Consider the following 23,201-nt stretch of genomic DNA (forward strand, 5'->3'; position numbering starts at 1 on the left):
GTTGGTGTTTAATTTGGTCCTGCTTGTTTGTTTGAGTTGGAGAAGAACTAGGTGCCACCAGACCTTCATCATTATCTTACCTTTTTAAAGCCTCTTCCTGTTGGTGTTTAATTTGGTCCTGCTTGTTTGTTTGAGTTGGAGAAGAACTAGGTGCCACCAGACCTTCATCATTTTCTTACCTTTTTAAAGCCTCTTCCTGCTGGTGTTTAATTTGGTCCAGCATGTTTGTTTGAGTTGGAGAAGAACTAGGTGCCACCAGACCTTCATCATTATCTTACCTTTTTAAAGCCTCTTCCTGTTGGTGTTTAATTTGGTCCTGCATGTTTGTTTGAGTTGGAGAAGAACTTGGTGCCACCAGACCTTCATCATTTTCTTACCTTTTTAAAGCCTCTTTCTGTTGGTGTTTAATTTGGTCCTGCATGTTAGTTTGAGTAGGAGAAGAACTAGGTGCCACCAGACCTTTACCTTTTCCTTACCTTTTTAAAGCCTCTTTCTGTTGGTGTTTAATTTGGTCCTGCATGTTTGTTTGAGTTGGAGAAGAACTAGGTGCCACCAGACCTTCATCATTTTCTTACCTTTTTAAAGCCTCTTCCTGCTGGTGTTTAATTTGGTCCAGCATGTTTGTTTGAGTTGGAGAAGAACTAGGTGCCACCAGACCTTCATCATTATCTTACCTTTTTAAAGCCTCTTCCTGTTGGTGTTTAATTTGGTCCTGCATGTTTGTTTGAGTTGGAGAAGAACTTGGTGCCACCAGACCTTCATCATTTTCTTACCTTTTTAAAGCCTCTTTCTGTTGGTGTTTAATTTGGTCCTGCATGTTAGTTTGAGTAGGAGAAGAACTAGGTGCCACCAGACCTTTACCTTTTCCTTACCTTTTTAAAGCCTCTTTCTGTTGGTGTTTAATTTGGTCCTGCATGTTAGTTTGAGTAGGAGAAGAACTAGGTGCCACCAGACCTTAACCTTTTCCTTAACTTTTTAAAGCCTCTTCCTGTTGGTGTTTAATTTGGTCCTGCATGTTTGTTTGAGTTGGAGAAGAACTAGGTGCCACCAGACCTTTACCTTTTCCTTACCATTTTAAAGCCTCTTCCTGTTGGTGTTTAATTTGGTCCTGCATGTTTGTTTGAGTTGGAGAAGAACTAGGTGCCACCAGACCTTTACCTTTTCCTTACCTTTTAAAGCCTCTTCCTGTTGGTGTTTAATTTGGTCCTGCATGTTTGTTTGAGTTGGAGAAGAACTAGGTGCCACCAGACCTTTACCTTTTCCTTACCTTTTTAAAGCCTCTTCCTGTTGGTGTTTAATTTGGTCCTGCATGTTTGTTTGAGTTGGAGAAGAACTAGGTGCCACCAGACCTTTACCTTTTCCTTACCTTTTAAAGCCTCTTCCTGTTGGTGTTTAATTTGGTCCTGCATGTTTGTTTGAGTAGGAGAAGAACTAGGTGCCACCAGACCTTCACCTTTTCCTTACCTTTTTAAAGCCTCTTCCTGTTGGTGTTTAATTTGGTCCTGCTTGTTTGTTTGAGTTGGAGAAGAACTAGGTGCCACCAGACCTTTACCTTTTCCTTACCTTTTTAAAGCCTCTTCCTGTTGGTGTTTAATTTGGTCCTGCATGTTTGTTTGAGTAGGAGAAGAACTAGGTGCCACCAGACCTTTACCTTTTCCTTACCTTTTTAAAGCCTCTTTCTGTTGGTGTTTAATTTGGTCCTGCATGTTTGTTTGAGTTGGAGAAGAACTAGGTGCCACCAGACCTTCATCATTTTCTTACCTTTTTAAAGCCTCTTCCTGTTGGTGTTTAATTTGGTCCTGCATGTTTGTTTGAGTTGGAGAAGAACTAGGTGCCACCAGACCTTCATCATTATCTTACCTTTTTAAAGCCTCTTCCTGTTGGTGTTTAATTTGGTCCTGCATGTTTGTTTGAGTTGGAGAAGAACTAGGTGCCACCAGACCTTCACCTTTTCCTTACCTTTTTAAAGCCTCTTCCTGCTGGTGTTTAATTTGGTCCTGCATGTTTGTTTGAGTTGGAGAAGAACTAGGTGCCACCAGACCCTCATCATTGTTTAACATGGGAACACCATCTATCATGACTGCAGTCACTTCCTCCTCTGCTCCAGGCTCTAGATTCTGGTTCTATAAAACAGAATATTGCATGTAATACAACAACACTTATAAAACATAGAGAATTAAAGTGTTAATAAATATAAGTCTTAGGCAATTGCTGAATTTTCTTTTAATATAGTCCATTTCTAAGGGAACTCAGATGCTGAGTGGTCTAAGTAGTTACCCTACAGTAATCACTAGCCTGTCAGCACTGAGGTTGAAAATACCAACCCTCCCTGTGGCAGGTGCATTCTACTCCAATCTTTATTGATATAGAAGGCTAGTTTTCCTGCTATAAGCATGCTTTTACATTTTACCCTTGAACTCTTTAAATGTTTTGATTTATACAGAAGGTCAATAATCAGCCGATTGCAATCCCTCATTTTACCATGAATACATATTTCATATATAAGCAGAGTCTAAATTACTGTCAGATCACATAAAATAAACAATACTTCTTTCGTTTGCTTTATATAGATAGGGTCTAAATTCAGGACCTTTCTGTGACAAGCAACATGCATGGCGATACATGAGCCTCCAATTTAGATTTTATGAAAAAAAGCTGCCCCATTTGAGCTGGAGTCATTTGGAAAAATGTTTGCATTGCAACATCCAATTTTTCCCAGAAAAAGCTGATGTACTTACAAAAATAGATGGCAAAAACAATGCCATAACTTTCTATAAATTTAGAAATTACTTGCCATGTAGTGATTAAACTTACCATGGTTATAATCTTCATTTCCCCTGCATCTGAAAGAATACATTTTTTGTCAATAAGATATTTTGTTTATAGGTTTTCTCTGGCATCTTTTTGTTCTTTATTTCTAAACAATTATAAATTACTGTAAATTCAGAAATAATCATGTGCATGTCTATAATTGTGATTTTTTAAGAAAAGAGAACAATGCAAGGTTAAACATTGCAATTTAAGGAAATTCTAAATAAAGATATGTGTATCTGATATCAGAATGTAAGTTCTGATTGCTTGTTTAGAGATACTCACCCAGACACATTATTTGCATTGAAAAACACCTCACAATATTTTCTGAATTTACAGTAATTACTTAATTAGCATGGACATGCAATATAATTCCTCAAGAAATTATGAAAAATATCAAAAACTAATGGGTCAATTTATCTATTTTTTGAAGCGGAAAATAAATAGCTATCTATGTTTTATTGAAATACATATATCAAGCATTTTATTCTGAAGATATAATATATTCCAGTGTGGCTTATGAATCCCTTATCTTTGAACATCTTATTCTTAAAGCTTATTTGTCTTTGTTGTCCAGATACCCCAAATAGATTCTACTCACCTGGTCCAACAGGTAAAGCTTGCCCCATCACAGAAGATGGTCGTTCCTCTCCTTCTTTCTCCACATACTCTGTCTTTGTGATATATTCTGTATTTGTTGTATTCTTATAAACAATCTTAGTGCCCTGTGGAACCACAACAACTGTGCCATCTGGCTGCTTGACAGCTGTTTTACCCTCAGGAACCTGTACAATTGTGCCATCTTCTTGTTTGACAGCTGTGACACCTGGTGGAATGACAACCACTTTGCCGTCTGCTTGTTTGATGGTAGTTGTTCCATCTTTTGATGGTTGGATGACTTCTCCACTGATTACTTCACCATTTGCTTGTGATACTTTTCCTCCTCCTGATTGCTTTTGTTCCGTTTCTAAATCAAAAGTAAACATTTGGACATATTTTTCATACATCTTTTAATACATGACCAACTAATAATGGGATATAAAAAAAGTGATAGTTTACCATATATAGCTATGTTTGAAGTTACTTCACAGCTTATCCTTGTTATTGTTATTTATTATAAAAAAACTTGTAGCAAAGAGTGAAATTTATTTCCTTTAAGTTTTAAAATAAGTGTGTATATTCTCTAAATTCAACTTAAGTAATTTAATCTCAACTAGATAAACATTCTGAAATAGTAGTATCAACATGATCTGAACTTAAAACTTAAAACTTAATTCCACACATCTAAAAAATGTTTTGCGATATAAAGTTGCAGAGCCATGGGGCAGCCATGGGAAAGCCATATAATAACACACTGTGTAACAGATTGTAAGAAGAAAGGTTGATGGAATAATTCCATCTTAAGAAATAGTCTTACTTGTTAAGTACACTTTTCCTTTAAATTTAACATTCTTTCAGCAAACTATCCCATTTAACCATCAACATAATCAAGATTTAAGATTAAACAAATAGATTTGTGACCCCAAAAAATGATCTTTTTTTAAAACAAAGTTTAACTTTTATTTCATTGACATAGTTTGCTAAAAGAATATTCAAACAATTTTAGAAAAGCTGGTGACAGTACATGTAAACGTGCTAGTGTAGTGCTATGTAGTAAACAAGAAACCAGTCAATCTGGTTACAGATGTTGAATATCTAGTGGTTTTTGTCTTTATGATTTAAGTGGAAATATGACCATTCACTGCACAAATAAGAAACAAGCGTTTAAGCTTTTCTCAAACACAAGCTAAACAGTCAAAACAGGAACCTGTTAATATGCATACCTTGCCATCTTCAAGATCTACTTCTTTGTAATTTATTTACTTCTTTGTAATTTATTTACTTCTTTGTAATTTATCTACTTCTTTGTAATTTATTTACTTCTTTGTAATTTATTTACTTCTTTGTAATTTATCTACTTCTTTGTAATTTATTTACTTCTTTGTAATCAATTAACTTCTTAGTTATTAATTTACATTGTCATTTATTCTGTTCTTTTTTCATCATCAATTTTGTTTTTTTCAACAACAAAAGTCATCCAACACAATGGTTTAAAATTAAGTGTATAGGTCAATGTCCAAGGTTAAATAAAACAAAGAATAGAACCTCAATAGTCTTTTGTTCAAGTTTCCATTTCCTTTTTTTAAATCACTTTGTTAGCATGTAAAGACCAAAGTAGAAATGTTACATGCAAATCAAACTGGTTGAAACCACACCCACAAAAGTGTAAACCCAAAGGCCATATGAATGATGTGTATGTTTGTGTGTAAGAAATAAACATAGAACTGCTTAAGCTTAATAATAATCTAGTTAAATTTGTGAAACATTTTTGCTTTCAAATTCCAACTGAAGTAGAAACAATGGAATAAATGAATTTATTTATAAACAAATTATAAACAAAAATATCAGTATTCAATGAATATTCAATGAAGAATTAAGCAATTCTATGTATTTCTGTGATATGAAGTTTTGTTCACACAAGAGAAAGAGAGAGAGAGAGAACGGCAGAGTACACTTACCAAGGCTTTCCAGATCAGGGTGGGACAGAACTTAAACAAAAATAAACACTTCCATTATATTGAATACTCTTTACTTAATTAAGAACTATAATACATTGGGTCAGACTTTACTACATAAATGTCTATCTCACTATTTCTTTTTTTTTCAAAAATTTCTAATGTTATGCTTTTAGAACATGACTCAGTGTAAGATTATTGCTACTTTCCATGATATTAGACATGTGTTCTTTATTTTGGACTGAGAATAAAAAGTGAATAGTAAGAACTTATGTGATAAGATTTTCCCCTAATGTAGCTGTGTAATTTATATAATAATTACAATGGTTATCAATAGGAAATTTACTTAACTTAAAACTTGAACTTTAAAATAGTTTGAAAAGGACTGAAAAGAAGATCACTTGATCTGAGAATGAACTTGGAATTAAATGAGGTTCAACTTAGTAAGATGAAGCAAGGAGATCACCAAGTCATATGTTTGTAAGTCACCATATACTATCTGATAAATGGACTTAATTTTAAACATAGGTTATCTAATATCGAAAAGTTGGTCTTGTTCCAAAATTGGTTCTAATATAATTGAAACTGTTATCACTGTGATTTTCAACTTCAGTATGACAGAAACTAAAAATTGTGACTAAGATCTGCATTCAGACATATATCTGTCAAGCATATAATGTAGGTCAGAGTGACCTTGTTGCAGGAAGCTGTTATTACCCCTCTCAAACTGAAAAAAGACTTCTGAAATAAATTTGCTTATGATGATTCTGAGAAAAGACATATTTTTAAGTTCCTTAAATCTTATCGTTGATTTACAAATGTACGGTAATTTAGGTAAAATTATCAGATTACAGCTTTTGGATAAAGGTTTGAAATATGTTTTTTTTTTAATCAACAGACTGCTATTCATATAATATATAATAGTTGTTTCTATTCATTGATTAATGTAGTAAATTGACTTAAACTGTAACAATAACAGGTCAAACAAAATGAAGATCATTTCATTAAATAAAGTTGGGAATGGAAATTGGGAATTTAAATTTTTTCAAAATATAATTCTGTGAATAAGCAAATTTTGTCAATGTATGAACACACACAGTTTTAAGCTGGGATGTGCAAAAATATGTTGTGCAAAAGCGAAAAATAACACAACAAAGTCTTGTGAATGTATTTCTCATACTGTTAGGATCCACTGCTTGGGGCATATTAATTAAATTCTCTGGTTAGGATTCACTGCTGTGGGAATATTAATTAAATTCTCTGGAAAGAAGCTGTATAGAAATATTTGTATAATGCAAAAATAGAAGCATGCAAATATGTGATTCAAGCTGGAACAAAGCCTTGTAATATTTTGTCTGGTTATAGTTGTTGACTTTTATTGTCTAACAGCAAAGATTTCAAATATATTTTGGGTCAAAAAGAGTCTTAAGACATTGAATTGTATCTTGTAAGATTTGAGTAACTTTTTTTTTGTCTTATATGATTTATAAATTCCCAAATATGCAAAACAGAAAAAGAATTCTCTGAATCTTTACCAAAAATAAATCATGGGGATCTTGTTTACATTCATTGCTAATTTGGAAAGTTTAAGAAAAAAATTTGTAAGGGTTCCGCGGAACACAGTGTCTCACCTACTTCTGCTATTAATCACAGGCTCAACAAAATTAGGGATAAACCAGATGCTCCGCAGGGTGCAGCTTTATACGACCGCAGAGGTTGAACCCTGAACGGTTGGGGCAAGTATGGACACAACATTCAAGCTAGATTCAGCTCTAAATTTGGATTGTGATTAAATAGTTGACACAGCATGAATGTGGTCTAATGAACTTAAAATATTTTTTTTGCCTTTGAGCAATTCACTATGCTGTTGAATATTAATCCTCTCAAAAAAATGTTTGAAGAAATTTTCTTTTTATTTATGAAATCTGAAATGAGAAAAATTTAACCCCCCCCCCCCCCCCCATTTTTTTTCACATCCCCCTTTCCCTTTTTCCAAAACTGATCTCAATTCAAATTTCTAATGGAGTTTGCAACAATAACTACTTATTTAAATACATCATAAAATATTAAAATGTAAAATAAAGTGCTTGTTATCACTGAATGATAAAGATTGTTTTAATTTATCAGTTGGTAGTAAAAGTGAATATACATTGTATATTGTATAAAACAATGATTAAGTTGATTCAACTACTATTCTGGACAAAGAAAGATAACTCCAATTGAAAATTTCTTGCTATTGCACAATATTGTGCAATTAGATATTTCTTGCTATTGTACAATACTGTGCAATTGAAAATATTTGCTATTGCACAATACTGTGTGATTGAAGATTTCTTGCTATTGCACAATACTGTGCAATTGAAAATTTTTTGCTATTGCACAATACTGTGCAATTGAAGATTTCTTGCTATTGCTGAATACTGTGCAATTGAAAATTTCTTGATATTTCACAATACTTAATATAATAATTTTGGATCCTGATTTGAACCAACTTGAAAACTGGGCCCATAATCAAAAATCTAAGTACATGTTTAGATTCAGCATATCAAAAAAGTCCAAGAATTCAATTTTTGTTAAAATCAAACTTAGTTTAATTTTGGACCCTTTGGACTTTAATGTAGACCAATTTGAAAATGGGACCAAAAATTAAGAATCTACATACACAGTTAGATTTGGCATATCAAAGAACCCCAATTATTCATTTTTTGATGAAATCAAACAAAGTTTAATTTTGGACCCCGATTTGAACCAACTTGAAAACTGGGCCCATAATCAAAAATCTAAGTACATTTTTAGATTCAGCATATCAAAAAACCCCAAGGATTCATTTTTTGTTAAAATCAAACTAAGTTTAATTTTGGACCCTTTGGACCTTAATGTAGACCAATTTGAAAACGGGACCAAAAATTAAGAATCTACATACACAATTAGATTCGGCATATCAAAGAACTCCAATTATTCAATTTTTGATGAAATCAAACAAAGTTTAATTTTGGACCCTTAGGGCCCCTTATTCCTAAACTGTTAGGACCAAAACTCCCAAAATCAATCCCAACCTTCCTTTTATGGTCAAAAACCTTGTGTCTAAATTTCATAGATTTCTATTTACTTATACTAAAGTTATGGTGCGAAAACCAAGAATAATGCTTATTTGGGCCCCTTTTTGGCCCCTACTTCCTAAACTGTTGGGACCTCAACTCCCAAAATCAATCCCAACCTTCCTTTTGTGGTCATAAGCCTTGTGTTTAAATTTCATTGATTTCTATTTACTAATACTAAAGTTATTGTGCGAAAACCAAGAATAATGCTTATTTGGGCCCTTTTTTGGCCCCTAATTCCTTAACTGTTTGAACCAAAACTCCCAAAATCAATCCCAACCTTTCTTTTGTGGTCATAAACCCTGTGTTTAAATTTCATAGATTTCTATTTACTTATACTAAAGTTATGGTGCGAAAACCAAGAATAATGCTTATTTGGGCCTCTTTTTGGCCCCTAATTCCTAAACTGTTGGGACCTCTTCTCCCAAAATCAATCCCAACCTTCCTTTTGTGGTCATAAACCTTGTGTGTAAATTTCATTGATTTCTATTTACTTATACTAAAGTTATTGTGCGAAAACCAAGAATAATGCTTATTTGGGCCCTTTTTTGGCCCCTAATTCCTAAACTGTTGGAACCAAAACTCCCAAAATCAATCCCAACCTTCCTTTTGTGGTCATAAACCTTGTGTCAATATTTCATAGATTTCTATTTACTTAAACTAAAGTTATAGTGTGAAAACCAAGAAATTGCTTATTTGGGCCCTTTTTGGCCCCTAATTCCTAAAATGTTGGGACCAAAACTCCCAAAATCAATCCCAACCTTCCTTTTGTGGTCATAAACCTTGTGTTAAAATTTCATAAATTTCTATTCACTTTTACTAAAGTTAGAGTGCGAAAACTAAAAGTATTCAGACGACGACGACGCAGACGACGACACCAACGTGATACCAATATACGACTGAAAATTTTTGTGGTCGTATAAAAATCAATGAAAAATATTCCTCTTGATACTATCTTTTGATTGTAAGAAGCTTCTGTCCAAGTTTGGTAAAAACAACAAGGATAGTTTATGAATCTATTAAATGTTTTAAAACTTTAACTACACACTGTATGCAATGTTAACTGAAAGAAAAAGTCCATTTATAAGTAAAATACAGCTATACAGGTACAAAATTTCCTTCTAGATACCAGCTTTTAAAAAGGAAAAATACGGAAAAAATGGAATTTTATTTTTACAAAATTTACTTCTGGATACTATCTTATGATTATAAAGAAGCTTCTGTCCAAGTTTAGTACAAACCCAGTATAGTTTAAGAAAGTTATTAAAGTTTTAAAAACTTTTAACCACAGAGTGAATGTAATGTTTCCCTGCAAAAAAACTAAGTCCATTTATAAGTAAAATACTGAAAAAAAGGAATTTCATTTTTACGAAATTTACTTCTGGATACTATCTTATGATCATAAACAAGCTTCTGTCCAAGTTTGGTAGAAATCCAAGGTGGATTAAGAAAGTTATTAAAATTTCGAAAACTTTAACCACAGAGTGAATATTTGTGGATGTTGCCGACGACAACGCTGACGCCGACAGAATGTAGGATCGCTATGTCTCACTTTTTCGACTAAAGTCGAAGGCTCGACAAAATGATAACAGCTATAAAACATGTTTATCTCCCTTAAGAGATTCTGAAAATAAATATGTATATATATTTATATATGTCAAACACTTGAGAAATGAGAAATAGTATCATGATTATAAAAATAGATCATATAACAAAAGAATATTTCACTTTAAAATGAAAGCCATGATGCAATGTTAGACTTATTTATAAATTTCTTACAACAATAAATATTAAATCGTGATACTATTTCTAGAATAACCAAACTCCAAAAAGGGAAAGGGATAATAGTAGAGGTGATTTGAGAGAATGGATATAAATCTTTAATACCAGACAATTATATCTCAGATCACCTGCTAAGGATTCAGTCTACAACCAATATTTCTGTTATAATCATTGACAAAACAGAAATATTGGCTGTTAACATTGTGCCCACTTTCTGCTCAATTCTATTTCTGTACAAGAAAGAATATCTAAATGTGAAATATCTTTCTCTCTGTTAAATAAAATAATCAAATAATAAACAATTAAAGTTGAACTGTAAAATTTACCATATTTAGTTTTAAATTTATCAGAAAAAAACAGATTTTCTTTATTTATGATCATTTTTGAACATAATTTATGATTTCCATTTAAAATTCAATTCAATTAACATTACATATAACCAATGATAAAGGTTTGAAGGGCGACTTATGTGAACACTCATCCTTTATTTCTGTACAAGAATTGAGCAGTGTTTGTCCATGCAATGTGATAATTAAGGAGAATTTTAAACTCACTGTTCCCATCTTCATCTTTCCATTCTATCTCGCCTAAGACTACATGATATATATGTTGGTTATTATACAATTACTATATTAAAGCTCTCAAGCATTACAGAGCAAAAAATAAACTACTTAATCTCTAAAATGGATCTATGATGCTGAAAACTTTATCCATAAGTGAAAAATAACATTAGTACATATCATACAGCTATCAAATTTCAAGAAACTCTGATGCATAGTCCCTGAGAAAAAGTGACAAAAATATCATAAATGGCCATTACATGTAAAAAGTAAACAGGAAGTTGATGAGATATATGTGTCGCATGCATCACATGTCACATAGTAAGGCAGGCTCTCATGAAGGTTAATCCCAAAATTTCATGAAGGAAATTGGATAAACAAGAATGTGTCCAAAGTACACGAATGCCCCACTCGCACTATCATTTTCCATGTTCAATGGACAGTGAAATTGGATAAAAAAATATAATTAGGCATTAAAATTAGAAAGATAATATCATAGGGAACATGTGTACTAAGTTTCAAGTTGATTGGACTTCAACTTCATCAAAAACTACCTTGACCAAAAACTTTAACCTGAAACATGCACTTTCATTTTCTATGTTCAGTGGACCGTGAAATTGGGGTCAAAAGTTTAATTTGGCTTTAAAATTAGAAAGATCATATCATAAGGAACTTGTGTACTAAGTTTCAAGTTGATTGGACTTCAACTTCATCAAAAACTACCTTGACCATAAACTTTAACCTGAAGCGGGACAGACGGACGAACGAACAGACGAACGAACGGACAGACAGACAGACAGACGGACGAACGGACGCACAGACCAGAAAACATAATGCCCCTCTACTATCGTAGAAGGGCATAACAAAAATGTAACAGTATGCCCCTTATTTCAGAGCAGGGGCAAACAGAAACCAGTCCCTTATATATAAAATCTGCATACAATCTTTAATTTATTGAAAAGCAAATGTCACATCTCATGGCTGTTCCATCAATATTTACAAGGACTAAGGGAGGTAACTTAAATTTGTCCCTATGTGTGGGCGATGAAATATTGTTGTACAGGTTTAAAAAGTCTATAAAATAGCCTCTATAAGTGGTAAGGTTATTTTAAAGTGTCTTCCTTTGGTATCATGTGTGTTCCTTAAATAACATTCTTCCCACTATCAGAGAACCTTATAACAAGTTGTTGTAAATTAAAGTCTTATACATATAGACTTGAATAACATTTTGAATGATGAATCCATTATTTTAGAGATTAAGAACTAAGGCTAGTGACTGCAGCTACTGCACTGCTCTACCTTTTAATTAACTACTTCTGTAATACAATTAGTTTGTGCAACATAGAAATGCATTCATTATGTTTTAAACATTACAATACATGCAATTTTATGATATACAGACAGATAAATTAAAAAATTAATTGCAATAATTGTCACATCTCAATAATAACTAATGTATAGGTCAATCAAACTTGACAATAGACTACTTTTTTTTTCAATTTCACCCACTTTTGACTCGTGAGTTTATATTTTATACAGGTTATCATCTCTGTGTAAGGACATCCTGGTTATTAGTCAAGAAAAAGCAACTTAAAGAAATCTCTGGCTATTAATCTTTAATAAATTGCCTCACCAAGCGCAGATGGATATGACCGCAGAGGTCAAACCCTGAACCATTGGGACAAAAATGGACACAATATTCACCCATTTATACGGGGGAATTTGGGTTGTAATTAAATATTTTACACATAATAGGTTTCTGGGAGAGAATTCACTATTTAAGTTTTCTATATGAAACAAAATTGTCGGAAATCAGTAAACTTTCTCCCAAAACTGCACCTGTTATATGATAAATCTTTTTTTTGTTTGCACTGACTTGACCAAGTACCTGCAGAATGTTCAACCACAGAGTAGGTAACCTGTTGAAAATCATATAATTCAGATTCAAAAGTCGATAAAATGAAAATGGATTTATATAAATCCTTAATTAAATATTTGATGTGTTAAAAAACCAAAACAGAAAACAAGATCAATATTCAACAGTCAACAAATTATAAATTTTCAAAAATCATTGGAAAAGTTCCTATAAAGTGCCTTTAAAAATTTCCAATACAAAAAGGATATTTAAGATTTTAAATGTTGGAATGGCTGAAAATTTGGAAATTTTAAGATAAGGGCTAAAGTTTGAGTCTGACAATCTAGGAATATTAAAGATCTAATTAAAAAGATTCAAAGATTTAGAATCTAAGGATTAGAACTGAAGTTTTCACATCTTAAAATCAAGAAGAGAAAATATTGTTGATTCTTAGACTGGGGCTTTGAAATTTTAAAAGTTAAGCTTTAATTTAATGTATCTCAAGATTAGGGATGATGATTCAGGGTTGATGATTTCAGGTATGGAACATGAAAAAACCCAGATGTAATATAGAATATGTCAATAACAACAATATGATTATCTAAAATACACTTTAAAAATAAACAAGCTACATTAAATTAGCAAATCACAATTTTCAAATCACAAAACATGCGTTATAAAATAAAATTGGCATTTATATTTCATTTTTTGCCAACACTAAACTATTGATTTAGTTAAGATATTATAAGCTCTTTAATAGGACTAAATTATCTCTATTTCTCTAGCTTTATTATTGTCTATTTTATAAAACTTTTCATATCAGTTATACTCTTGAAATTTTAGTATTGTAACATTTGAGTTATAAATGAGCGACTATTTAAAACTTTATTGTAGACCCTACAATATTTATATGTCTGTCCCGAAAATAGAATATAATTACTGGTTGTAACTCTGTTTTGATTTCATCTGTTAAGAATTTCGTGCATAGGTTGTGTCTGAACATTGACTTCACTCATATAATTTCAAAACTCAAATGTTCAGATGATTAAGTTTTTGTTATAGTATACAATTAAAAGAGAATATGTGCATAACTCAGGTACTATTAAATACTTCTTTTTAATATAAGTCTAGTGTTGTTTTTTTTTTTTATTGAAAAAGCCATCTTCACAATAAAAATTCCCCTCATTTTGCAATTGTCCACAAAAGCCTCAAATGTTACAATTCTTTTTCACAATTATATTGTATGAAAAGAGATTAACTGACTAGTTCTATACTATATAATAAGTGTAATGTCTAATACCTGCAGCAGTGGGTGGTAGGTCAGCAATCTGTCCATCAACATTAGATAATTTGTTGTCGTAGAAAGCCCTCAGTCTCACCATATCATTCTGTATTTTATTCTTTGAAACCTTCTCATTCTCATATTCTTTTTTCATATCTTCAAGTCTTGCATCATATTCCTAAATGAATACAAAATTATTTATTCTTTGTATATGTTCAAATACGGTAAATGTTGCCACTGCTCACAACTACTACAAACATGACAAAACAAATTATTATTATTTGTTTTTGGAATTGAAATTTATGTTGAGAATAAAAAAAATATAAAGCAAAATTCAAATAAAAATTATCACATTCTGTAGAAGATTGATAATACCATGTTGAAAGCAGTATACTTTAGATGTTTATTTTCTTTCCCAGTTATCTTTGGTTGATAGCTATCTAATTGGTAATTGCATAAGTTAATATTAATACATTTGCATTGTAAATGACTACTGCTTGAAAGCTTTTTTTTTCGTACTAAACGTCAGAATACCTAACTTTCATCATTTATTTTTCATGAACAATATGAGATTTAGGGCAAGTATCTGTCAGACAGCAATCCAACACAATTTCCATACCTCTCTTATTCTTTCTTTCTCCTCCTCCAAGTCCTGTCTATTTGCCTGTTGTTTAGATCCTGAAATAATGAAACACTATAGAGAGCATGCTTTAGGGACAGCAACAAGGGACATAACTCCACAACACATGTGGTGTCTTGTAAAGTATGCTCCCTACTTATTATAAGACATTTACAGAAACTTCAATGCTCAGTCAGTATAACTAAAATTAACAGAATCATTAAAAAAAAGTAACTGCCAGTCAGATCTGAAATTTATTACACATTGCAATTAAAGTGCAGGGGAAAATAATTCCTTAATTCAGAAGTTAATAAAAGTGTTATTAAAATCTCTATGCTCAGTGGGAATAATAATAAAAATTAAAGGTTAAGAAAAACAGGAAGTGACTGCTGATCTTAAAATCACATTCCAACACAGCAATATGAAGTTCAAAAGCAAATATCAAATCATTTCTTAATACAGAAGCGCAGTGACAAAATTCAGCTGTGTAACAAATATGAATCACGTCAAAATCATTTTTAAATATATCTACCTAGAAAACTTAACAACATTGTCATCAGATAGTGATGACAAAGAAAAGTGACATAGATCTGTTTTAATTTGTGACTTTATTACAGGTAAGACAGAAATGTGAACAGAGAAAGGAAATAAAATTCATTATACTTAAATAAATAAATTCATCTATTTATCCCCAGAATTCTGAATTTCAAAAAATGAGGGTCAGCTAGATTTCAATATTTTTTAAATTTCTTTCTCAAAATTGTGCTTTTATCTTTTTAAAAAGTTTTAACAATAATTAAAATACATGTAATAAACAATTTCTTGTGTGCAATTTTTTTTTTGTTAAGTGCAATGTTAAAGTGTAACAGAATTGAGGGTCCATTAATTGTCTGGTTAACAGTGTTTCTTATAACAATGAAATCATCTGTGTACTATTTCAACTTTTCACAAATATTTACCATTAGCATAGATATCATAAAAAAGTCTGAAATGATAGTTTTCAACCAGTATACTTGAAAATATTTACTACTGTGATTCTTTAATTTTATTGGAAATTATGGATATTTTTAAGAGGTTTAGCCGAATTCCCAAACCAGATCTATAGAAAATTTCTACATTGGACATTGGACATTAAAATTCATGGTTAACCTATACCAATGAAATTTACAAAAATAGTTTTCCATGAAAAATAATGAATCCACAGTATTAGAAAAGACAATTTTAATGTTCCACTTCTAGAAAATAGCAGAGAAATATAACACAAAACAAAAATAAAATACAAGTTTCCTTAATTTCTCCTAGATAAGGTACTTCTCGATAAAAGTCATGAAACTCAAAAGAATTCAATAATGTTTCAGTTATAGAATTAAATTGATCATAAATTCTAGTAAAGCTGTGCATGACAAGTCATACTGCATTTAAATGTGATTTAAAAATAGGACATGCTGCTCACACAAGTTTCAATTTCAGGTTCTATGTATGGACAGAAGTATTCTCAACCTACAATTTTTGGCTACATATTGCATTAATAAATATTAACACTAAAAATTACAAGGTTTTTATAGTTGGATCTTTACAAACAAGATCATGAAAGATTAAGAAAAGTCTGAAGTTACATATTTATTTCTTTATCTTTTGTTTTCATTTTCTCCTCATGATGACATACATGGTAATTATTCACTTTCATTTTTGTTGAAATAGTTTCCTTACAAAAAAAAATGAAAACTGCTTACATGATCACATCATTACAAAAGTCTTCAGAAGAAAATCATGATGATGCAAAAAAAATAAACCCAAGCGAATTCAGGACCTATAGGTACCAGGTTATTTAAAATCCAAATAAAAATTATACAGTAGTCCAGTGTTCTCCCAAGAGCCTTTTAGCATCATGGTAATGTGATGCTATAATCTTAAATGTGATGCTATCTGAAATGGTTTTCCTATAGATTATTTTAATTTATGGATGTGATGCTATAATTTTTTGAAACAAGATGGTATTTCAATTTCCCCTGTTTGAATTATCTAGGGAGAACACTGAGTACACTTTAATTTTTAGAAAATGTGGTTCTTATGAAGTACAAATGTATAAATTATAATAGTGGAAAATACTTCTGTCCATGCATTGTAAGTTAATTTGTGCATGAAGATTAGAATTGTTTCTTAAGAGGAACTTACCATCATAATCATCATCATCATCATTCATATCTGGTATCAAGGAGACAGATTTTTTTAATTTAGGTATTATTACAGTCAATCACTGGTGAAAATCATATCACTTAGGAACATTTATTTTCCAAGCTTATAATACTGGTGACAACATTCATGACATAAGAATACAGAAGTTTCAAGACTTTATACTAATATATATTTCAAGACAATGATTTCACATGAAAATATTGCCACTGTCCTATTTTAAAAACTAATTTGAAATTAAAGAACTGGCATGATTATGCTCTTACAAATGTATGTAGCTGATTTGAATGAGTGTACCCTTGCTTTAAATAAGTTACTTTTTCAGGGTTAAAATACTTAAGACCTTTCAATACTTTTGATTAATTTCAAAAACTAAATATCGTTAGCTTACCTGATGAGCTTGGATCTGAAGCTGTTACTGGTATCTTTCCAGCTAACATAGCTTTCAGCTTCTCAATCTCCTCCTGGTATTGTCTTAACAAAGCATCTTTAGGATCCTCATTGATCTTAGGTTTGTTTGTAATATTCTTGGCACGATTAGCATATCTCAATGTACTCAATGTTTCATCGTAGTTATTATCAGCAGGAGACAGACAGGCTATCATCAGAGTTTTTGTGTTACCTCCAAGAGAGTCTTGTAACAAACGAGTTAATTTTGAGTCTCTGTATGGTATGTGTTTAGATTTTCCATCAACAAGTGCAGAAATTACATTACCAAGGGCTGACAATGACAAATTAATTTTGGTTGCTTCTTTTAACCTGGCACCAGTAGCTCCTGAAAAATGGCAAATTAAGTATGTTGGGTACATCAATATAAAGAATGGAGTAGTCACTTACAAAAACCATTAGATCTTGCTAAATTTAATACACTTTGTTGAGGTTTTTTAACAAATGGTCCTCTATAATAGACATTTTTTTCTGGATCAATCATTTCTGTTTGATAATTATTTATAGTTATGCATTGTAAAATTTTTGAGTTTAAGAAATAGATAATTATCATGTGGATCACTGTTAACATTTTGTTAGAAATTTCAGGATTCACATTTGAAATCAATCGTTGAAAAAATGTTTATTTTTTGTATGCGATGTAGTAACATAAGCATTGTGACATTAGAAATGTACATGTAAACGTGAAAATTGTCTTTTATTCATTTCAATTTTTTTCTAGGTGATGCTACAAATCCAATGAACTGACCTGTTTTTGCCTGTCTTTCACTACCAGCCAAATCTACTAACATGTTTTTGCCTGTCTTTCAATACCAGCCAAATCTACTAACCTGTTTTTGCCCGTCTTTCCCTCTTTCACTACCAGCCAAATCTACTAACCTGTTTTTGCCTGTCTTTCACTACCAGCCAAATCTACTAACCTGTTTTTGCCTGTCTTTCACTACCAGCCAAATCTACTAACCTGTTTTTTCCTGTCTTTCACTACCAGCCAAATCTACTGACCTGTTTTTGCCTGTCTTTCACTACCAGCCAAATCTACTAACCTGTTTTTGCCTGTCTTTCACTACCAGCCAAATCTACTAAGTTGAGTTTTCCTGCCCTGATATGATCTTCTCCTGCCTCGTCCTGTTGACTCATTTCTAACATGACACTAAATATAGAGTGACTACGTGATGAATCAGCATTCATCAATGTGGCCCCTGTTGCTCTGTTTTTCCAACCTCTTTCCATGATTTTCTCACAGTCTGCTACATTGTGTACTGGGTGCATAGTTAATCCTGGAAAAGAACATATCATAATTTATCAGTCAATGTCATCAAGTTCTTATGCTTAGTTTAAAAAAAATGTTCAAATATGTTCCCCTTAAATAGTAGGTAACCAAGAGGTTTAAGTATGAGAACATACATGAAAACATGATGGTCAAAGATACTAGTGATTACTTGTTTAATATAACTGACACAGTAAATTGTTCTTGTTAAACAAACATAATAAAATAAAAATTCAATAAAAGTTTGTCTGTTTTTCTAGTTATATATTTAATATCTGCATATCAGAAACATTTTAGCCTTTATACTTAATCAAAAGTACAATTAAAACATACTTATTTTTGAATTATCTGTATGCAAATTTTCACTGGCTAATCTGAAACCAACTTTTAATAGAATGTAGCCTAAGGGTAATAACTCAATTTTAAAAGATTGTCACTAAAACAATTCCCTTTCTTTCAAGTTAAACATCTTTAAAAGTTACCAAATGATGCTATGATATAAATGCACATTATTTACCGTTGACATAAACTCCTTTATCTGGATGTTCATGTAAGTCTAACTTGGCTTTTACATCTTTACTCAATAAATCTCTGATTTCTTCATTGTAGATTTCACAGTAGGATGCATGCAGCAGAAATTTTGTACCCTCTATAACCGAAACTGTTTCAAATATATGGTCAAAAGTTCTGAAAATATAAATAAACATATATCATCACAAGCTGTGGGAAAAAAGATTAAGTAAGGGTATCTTTAAAATAATACAACAAGAAAGTGTCTGAGGACACGCTGGCCCCACTTTACCAAGTTAAAAAGAGATAACACTCTATAATGTAAAATGACTTCCTGCCTAAATTAGAACTCTGTCACTGTGTGATGTGGTTCTAAGCAATGTGTATGAGTTTCATAAAATTTGTATGATGCAAACTAAAGAAATAGTATAGAAACCAATATTATTGCTATTTTTCCAGATTATAAAGGAGCATAACTCAAAAATGATTAATGACTCACTGCCCAAATTTAAACTCTGTCAGTCAGTTTTGGTTCTTACCATTGTGTTTCATCAAATTTGCAGAAAGTAAACTTAGGAGTGTGAGAAAAAAATTGATAACGATATACAGAAAGACTGTCAAGGGTAACTATGCCCCTGTAGCCTATGGTGGGGACACAGAACTGCATTGGTTACACAAAGATAAGCATGCTTACATTAGGTGAAGAAAAAGGTCATCAGAAATGTTATACTGATCAGCTCACTGGGAAATTAATTTGATTCAACATATCAAAATAAATAAAACATTAGCAGAACATTATAAATAAAAAAAGTTATCTCTACATATGTATGTAGTACAGCATTTTTGTCTATGTTTTATTTTAATTTTGAACTATCAGTTGTGACTTAATCTTTACAATGACTATATTTACCTTGGAATAACACCTCTTTGTGTAGGAGGATCAACTATACCCTGCATAGTAAATGATTTACCACAACCTGTCTGACCGTAAGCGAAAATTGTACCATTATATCCTTCACACACACCCTGAAAACAAAGTAAAAATTGTACCATTATATCCTTCACATACACCCTGAAAACAAAGTAAAAATTGTACCATTATATCCTTCACACACACCCTGAAAACAAAGTAAAATTTGTACCATTATATTCTGCACATACACCCTGAAAACAAAGTAAAAATTGTACCATTATATCCTTCACTCACAACCTGAAAGCAAAGTAAAATTTGTACCATTATATCCTTCACATACACCCTGAAAACAAAGTAAAAATTGTACCATTATATCCTTCACACACACCCTGAAAACAAAGTAAAATTTGTACCATTATATCCTTCACATACACCCTGAAAACAAAGTAAAAATTGTACCATTATATCCTTCACATACACGCTGAAAACAAAGTAAAAATTGTACCATTATATCCTTCACATACACCCTGAAAACAAAGTAAAAATTGTACCATTATATCCTTCACACACACCCTGAAAACAAAGTAAAATTTGTACCATTATATCCTTCACATACACCCTGAAAACAAAGTAAAAATTGTACCATTATATCCTTCACATACACCCTGAAAACAAAGTAAAAATTGTACCATTATATCCTTCACATACACCCTGAAAACAAAGTAAAAATTGTACCATTATATCCTTCACATACACCCTGAAAACAAAGTAAAAATTGTACCATTATATCCTTCACATACACCCTGAAAACAAAGTAAAAATTGTACCATTATATCCTTCACATGCACCCTGAAAACAAAGGTAACTTCTTTCTTCTTCTTTTGTCTTCGTTTGTTGAAGTAAGAAATAATGTACATATTTCAATGATGTACAAATGTTATAAATTTGCCTAATATTGATTGTATTAGGTGTAAAGACAGCATCTTTTAAGACAATATAACATCAAATCAATACTGTTCCTTTGTTTATGTCATAAGGCAAGCTTCTTCCTATCAGATGTTCAATAATCTAGCCAAAGCACACTGATAGTAATAGCAACATCAACTGATCATTTCATAACATTTCATAAGTACTTTTTTTAGTATTGAAACATCCTCTTTAGGTAGAGTGTGATCAGTGAAGATAGCATTCAAATCTTGCATTTAATTAAATGTTTCCCTTTGTACAATTAGGAGATAACTGTATTGTATTTTAAGCTCTGATGGCACCAATTGGTGATAAGATGGTTGCTTTTTAAGTTTACTGACAACATGTTAGCAAAGCCAGAAAACAGGTATTTGTGACTATCAAATGGCCAATTGGTGCCGTTGAAGCTTACAATACAATATTATAGTTACCATTGTAATGAAACTGACAGATAAAATTAAATCGTACATTTAAAATCTTTCATATGTTGTCTGAGATTGCTTGCATATTATCATTTGTGAAGTGGTGCCATAAATTAGTGACATAATCCAATTTAAATGAATGTTACAAACTATGTTGTATTAGAATTATAAACTACAAATTATATATAGAAAGTGAAGATCTTACCTCTACCAAAGGGTAGGCTATTTCATTGTAAATATTCTCTGTAAGATCTTACCTCTACCAATGGGTAGGCTATTTCATTGTAAATATTCTCTGTAACTGAATCTGTGTAGTATGAACCATCAAAGGTGAACATTTTAGGGGGAGCTTTAGGATCTCCAGGATTTTTTATTGTACATTGTCCCCTTTTTGACTCCATAGAGAGACATGGTTTACACTTCAGGTCATTTTCCCTTTTATTCATGGGACGACATCTCACAATGACCTTTACACACTCTCCTTCACTCATCTTTCTGAAATTTGAAAATAATTTATATCAATATGTTTATCATAATATGTCTACTTTCTTTCAATATTGAAAATAACATGTTACTTTTTTCAACCTTCAAAACTTATAGACTGCTGAAAGTTACAATAAGGCTAACATTGATTAGTCATATCCATGTTTGAATGAACAGGAAAACTTCTTTCTTATAAAAAAAAATCTTCATTTGAATCCTGTCTCACTAAAGGTTACATATAAAGATATTATACAAAGATATTGTACACAAGAGGAACATTTTTATTGATTTCTTTCATCATTTTTGTTGAGTTTGTGATTAACAGCAAAAGTAGGCGAAACACTGTGTTCCACGGAACCCTTACAAATTTTTTAACTAAGGTAAGGTGGTTGTTTTGAAGAAAAAAACACTTGCAACCAGGTGATTTTTTTTTTAATACATACGACCTGGTCTATTATTTTGCTGTGGGTGGGGGTCACAAAAAGAAGGATTAGTATTGTATTCACATTAAATGAAATTGAACCATTCTTCTGCTTATACTGCTAGCCTTTCATTTGACAAATTAGTTTTGTGCATCTCGAATATCTCAATCTGATCATGATGGCTTTTGCAGGACTGCCACCTGTGAATGCATGGCCTATAGAACCTAGTTTTTGTCCTGTTCCTTGTTTTAGTGCTGTATTTACGGCACACAGAACAGAAATATCCTTCTGTGACAGTTAGCCATTTTAAGTCCTGTTCATATTTATCAGGTTGGGAACAACCCCGTCAAAATTTAACATGAACTTTTGTGATGTGCAGGATAGACCGACAAATAGTAAAAAGGTGTATTGAAAAGGGCTATGAAAACACACCTTCACTACCTTGAAAAGATTATCCCCACAAATTGAAAATAAAGCATTTATTTATTAACTATTATTGGTGTTTTGTAGATGAAAACGTTAACCGGTCTTATATCTAATTTGAAAATGTCATTCTCTCAAAATCTCCCCCTCAGCTGTTATAACTGGGGTGAGGGGTCTTCCTCGTTTAAAGTTTCAGAGGTTAAAATCTAACTAACTTGGCAGGTATGAAGAGTCACTATTATTTTTTTTGGGTAGGGTATGGTATAAAATGTGTCTCAAGAACTAGGCATAAAAATGGAAAGCGATTTCGATGTAATAATTTACAATTAACTTCAATATTATAGTTATATTACTATATTTCAAGAAAATGTTTCCTTGGAAACTATGTAAACTATCCAGTTTCAAGTTGAAATTTTCATATATTACCTAAAATATATGTCGTACCAACTATATGAGTTGAAGCTGTATTAAAATTAAAAGCTATGAAATTACTGCAGTTCGAAAATTAAACTATGCAGAGCAGTTTAAAGACATTTTAACAAAATTTCATTGGAATATCTTCTTCCTCTTTAGAAATATTTTTGCAGTGCATG

The 23,201-nt window shown here is 31.6% G+C and overlaps 1 protein-coding gene across 1 annotated transcript in view; it reads right to left on the reverse strand.

The window, feature by feature from the left end:
• The window catches only part of LOC143082309 (osmotic avoidance abnormal protein 3-like), a 35,285-nt gene extending 12,092 nt beyond the window's left edge, over positions 1–23,193 (reverse strand). Inside the window, exons 1-14 of the mRNA XM_076257941.1 lie at positions 23,035–23,193; positions 21,538–21,775; positions 19,890–20,005; positions 18,987–19,156; positions 18,246–18,479; positions 17,147–17,530; positions 16,738–16,767; positions 14,563–14,621; positions 13,962–14,121; positions 10,801–10,839; positions 5,370–5,399; positions 3,413–3,778; positions 2,815–2,843; positions 1,960–2,123 (exon numbers count right to left, since the gene is read on the reverse strand). Coding sequence (XP_076114056.1) covers positions 1,960–2,123; positions 2,815–2,843; positions 3,413–3,778; positions 5,370–5,399; positions 10,801–10,839; positions 13,962–14,121; positions 14,563–14,621; positions 16,738–16,767; positions 17,147–17,530; positions 18,246–18,479; positions 18,987–19,156; positions 19,890–20,005; positions 21,538–21,771 — 2,015 coding nt within the window. The 5' untranslated portion in view covers positions 21,772–21,775; positions 23,035–23,193. The remainder of the gene's footprint in view (positions 1–1,959; positions 2,124–2,814; positions 2,844–3,412; positions 3,779–5,369; positions 5,400–10,800; positions 10,840–13,961; positions 14,122–14,562; positions 14,622–16,737; positions 16,768–17,146; positions 17,531–18,245; positions 18,480–18,986; positions 19,157–19,889; positions 20,006–21,537; positions 21,776–23,034) is intronic.
• Between the last annotated feature and the right edge of the window lie 8 nt (positions 23,194–23,201).

This window comes from Mytilus galloprovincialis, chromosome 7 (genome assembly GCF_965363235.1).
Source record: "Mytilus galloprovincialis chromosome 7, xbMytGall1.hap1.1, whole genome shotgun sequence".
NCBI classification, from domain to species: domain Eukaryota; kingdom Metazoa; phylum Mollusca; class Bivalvia; order Mytilida; family Mytilidae; genus Mytilus; species Mytilus galloprovincialis.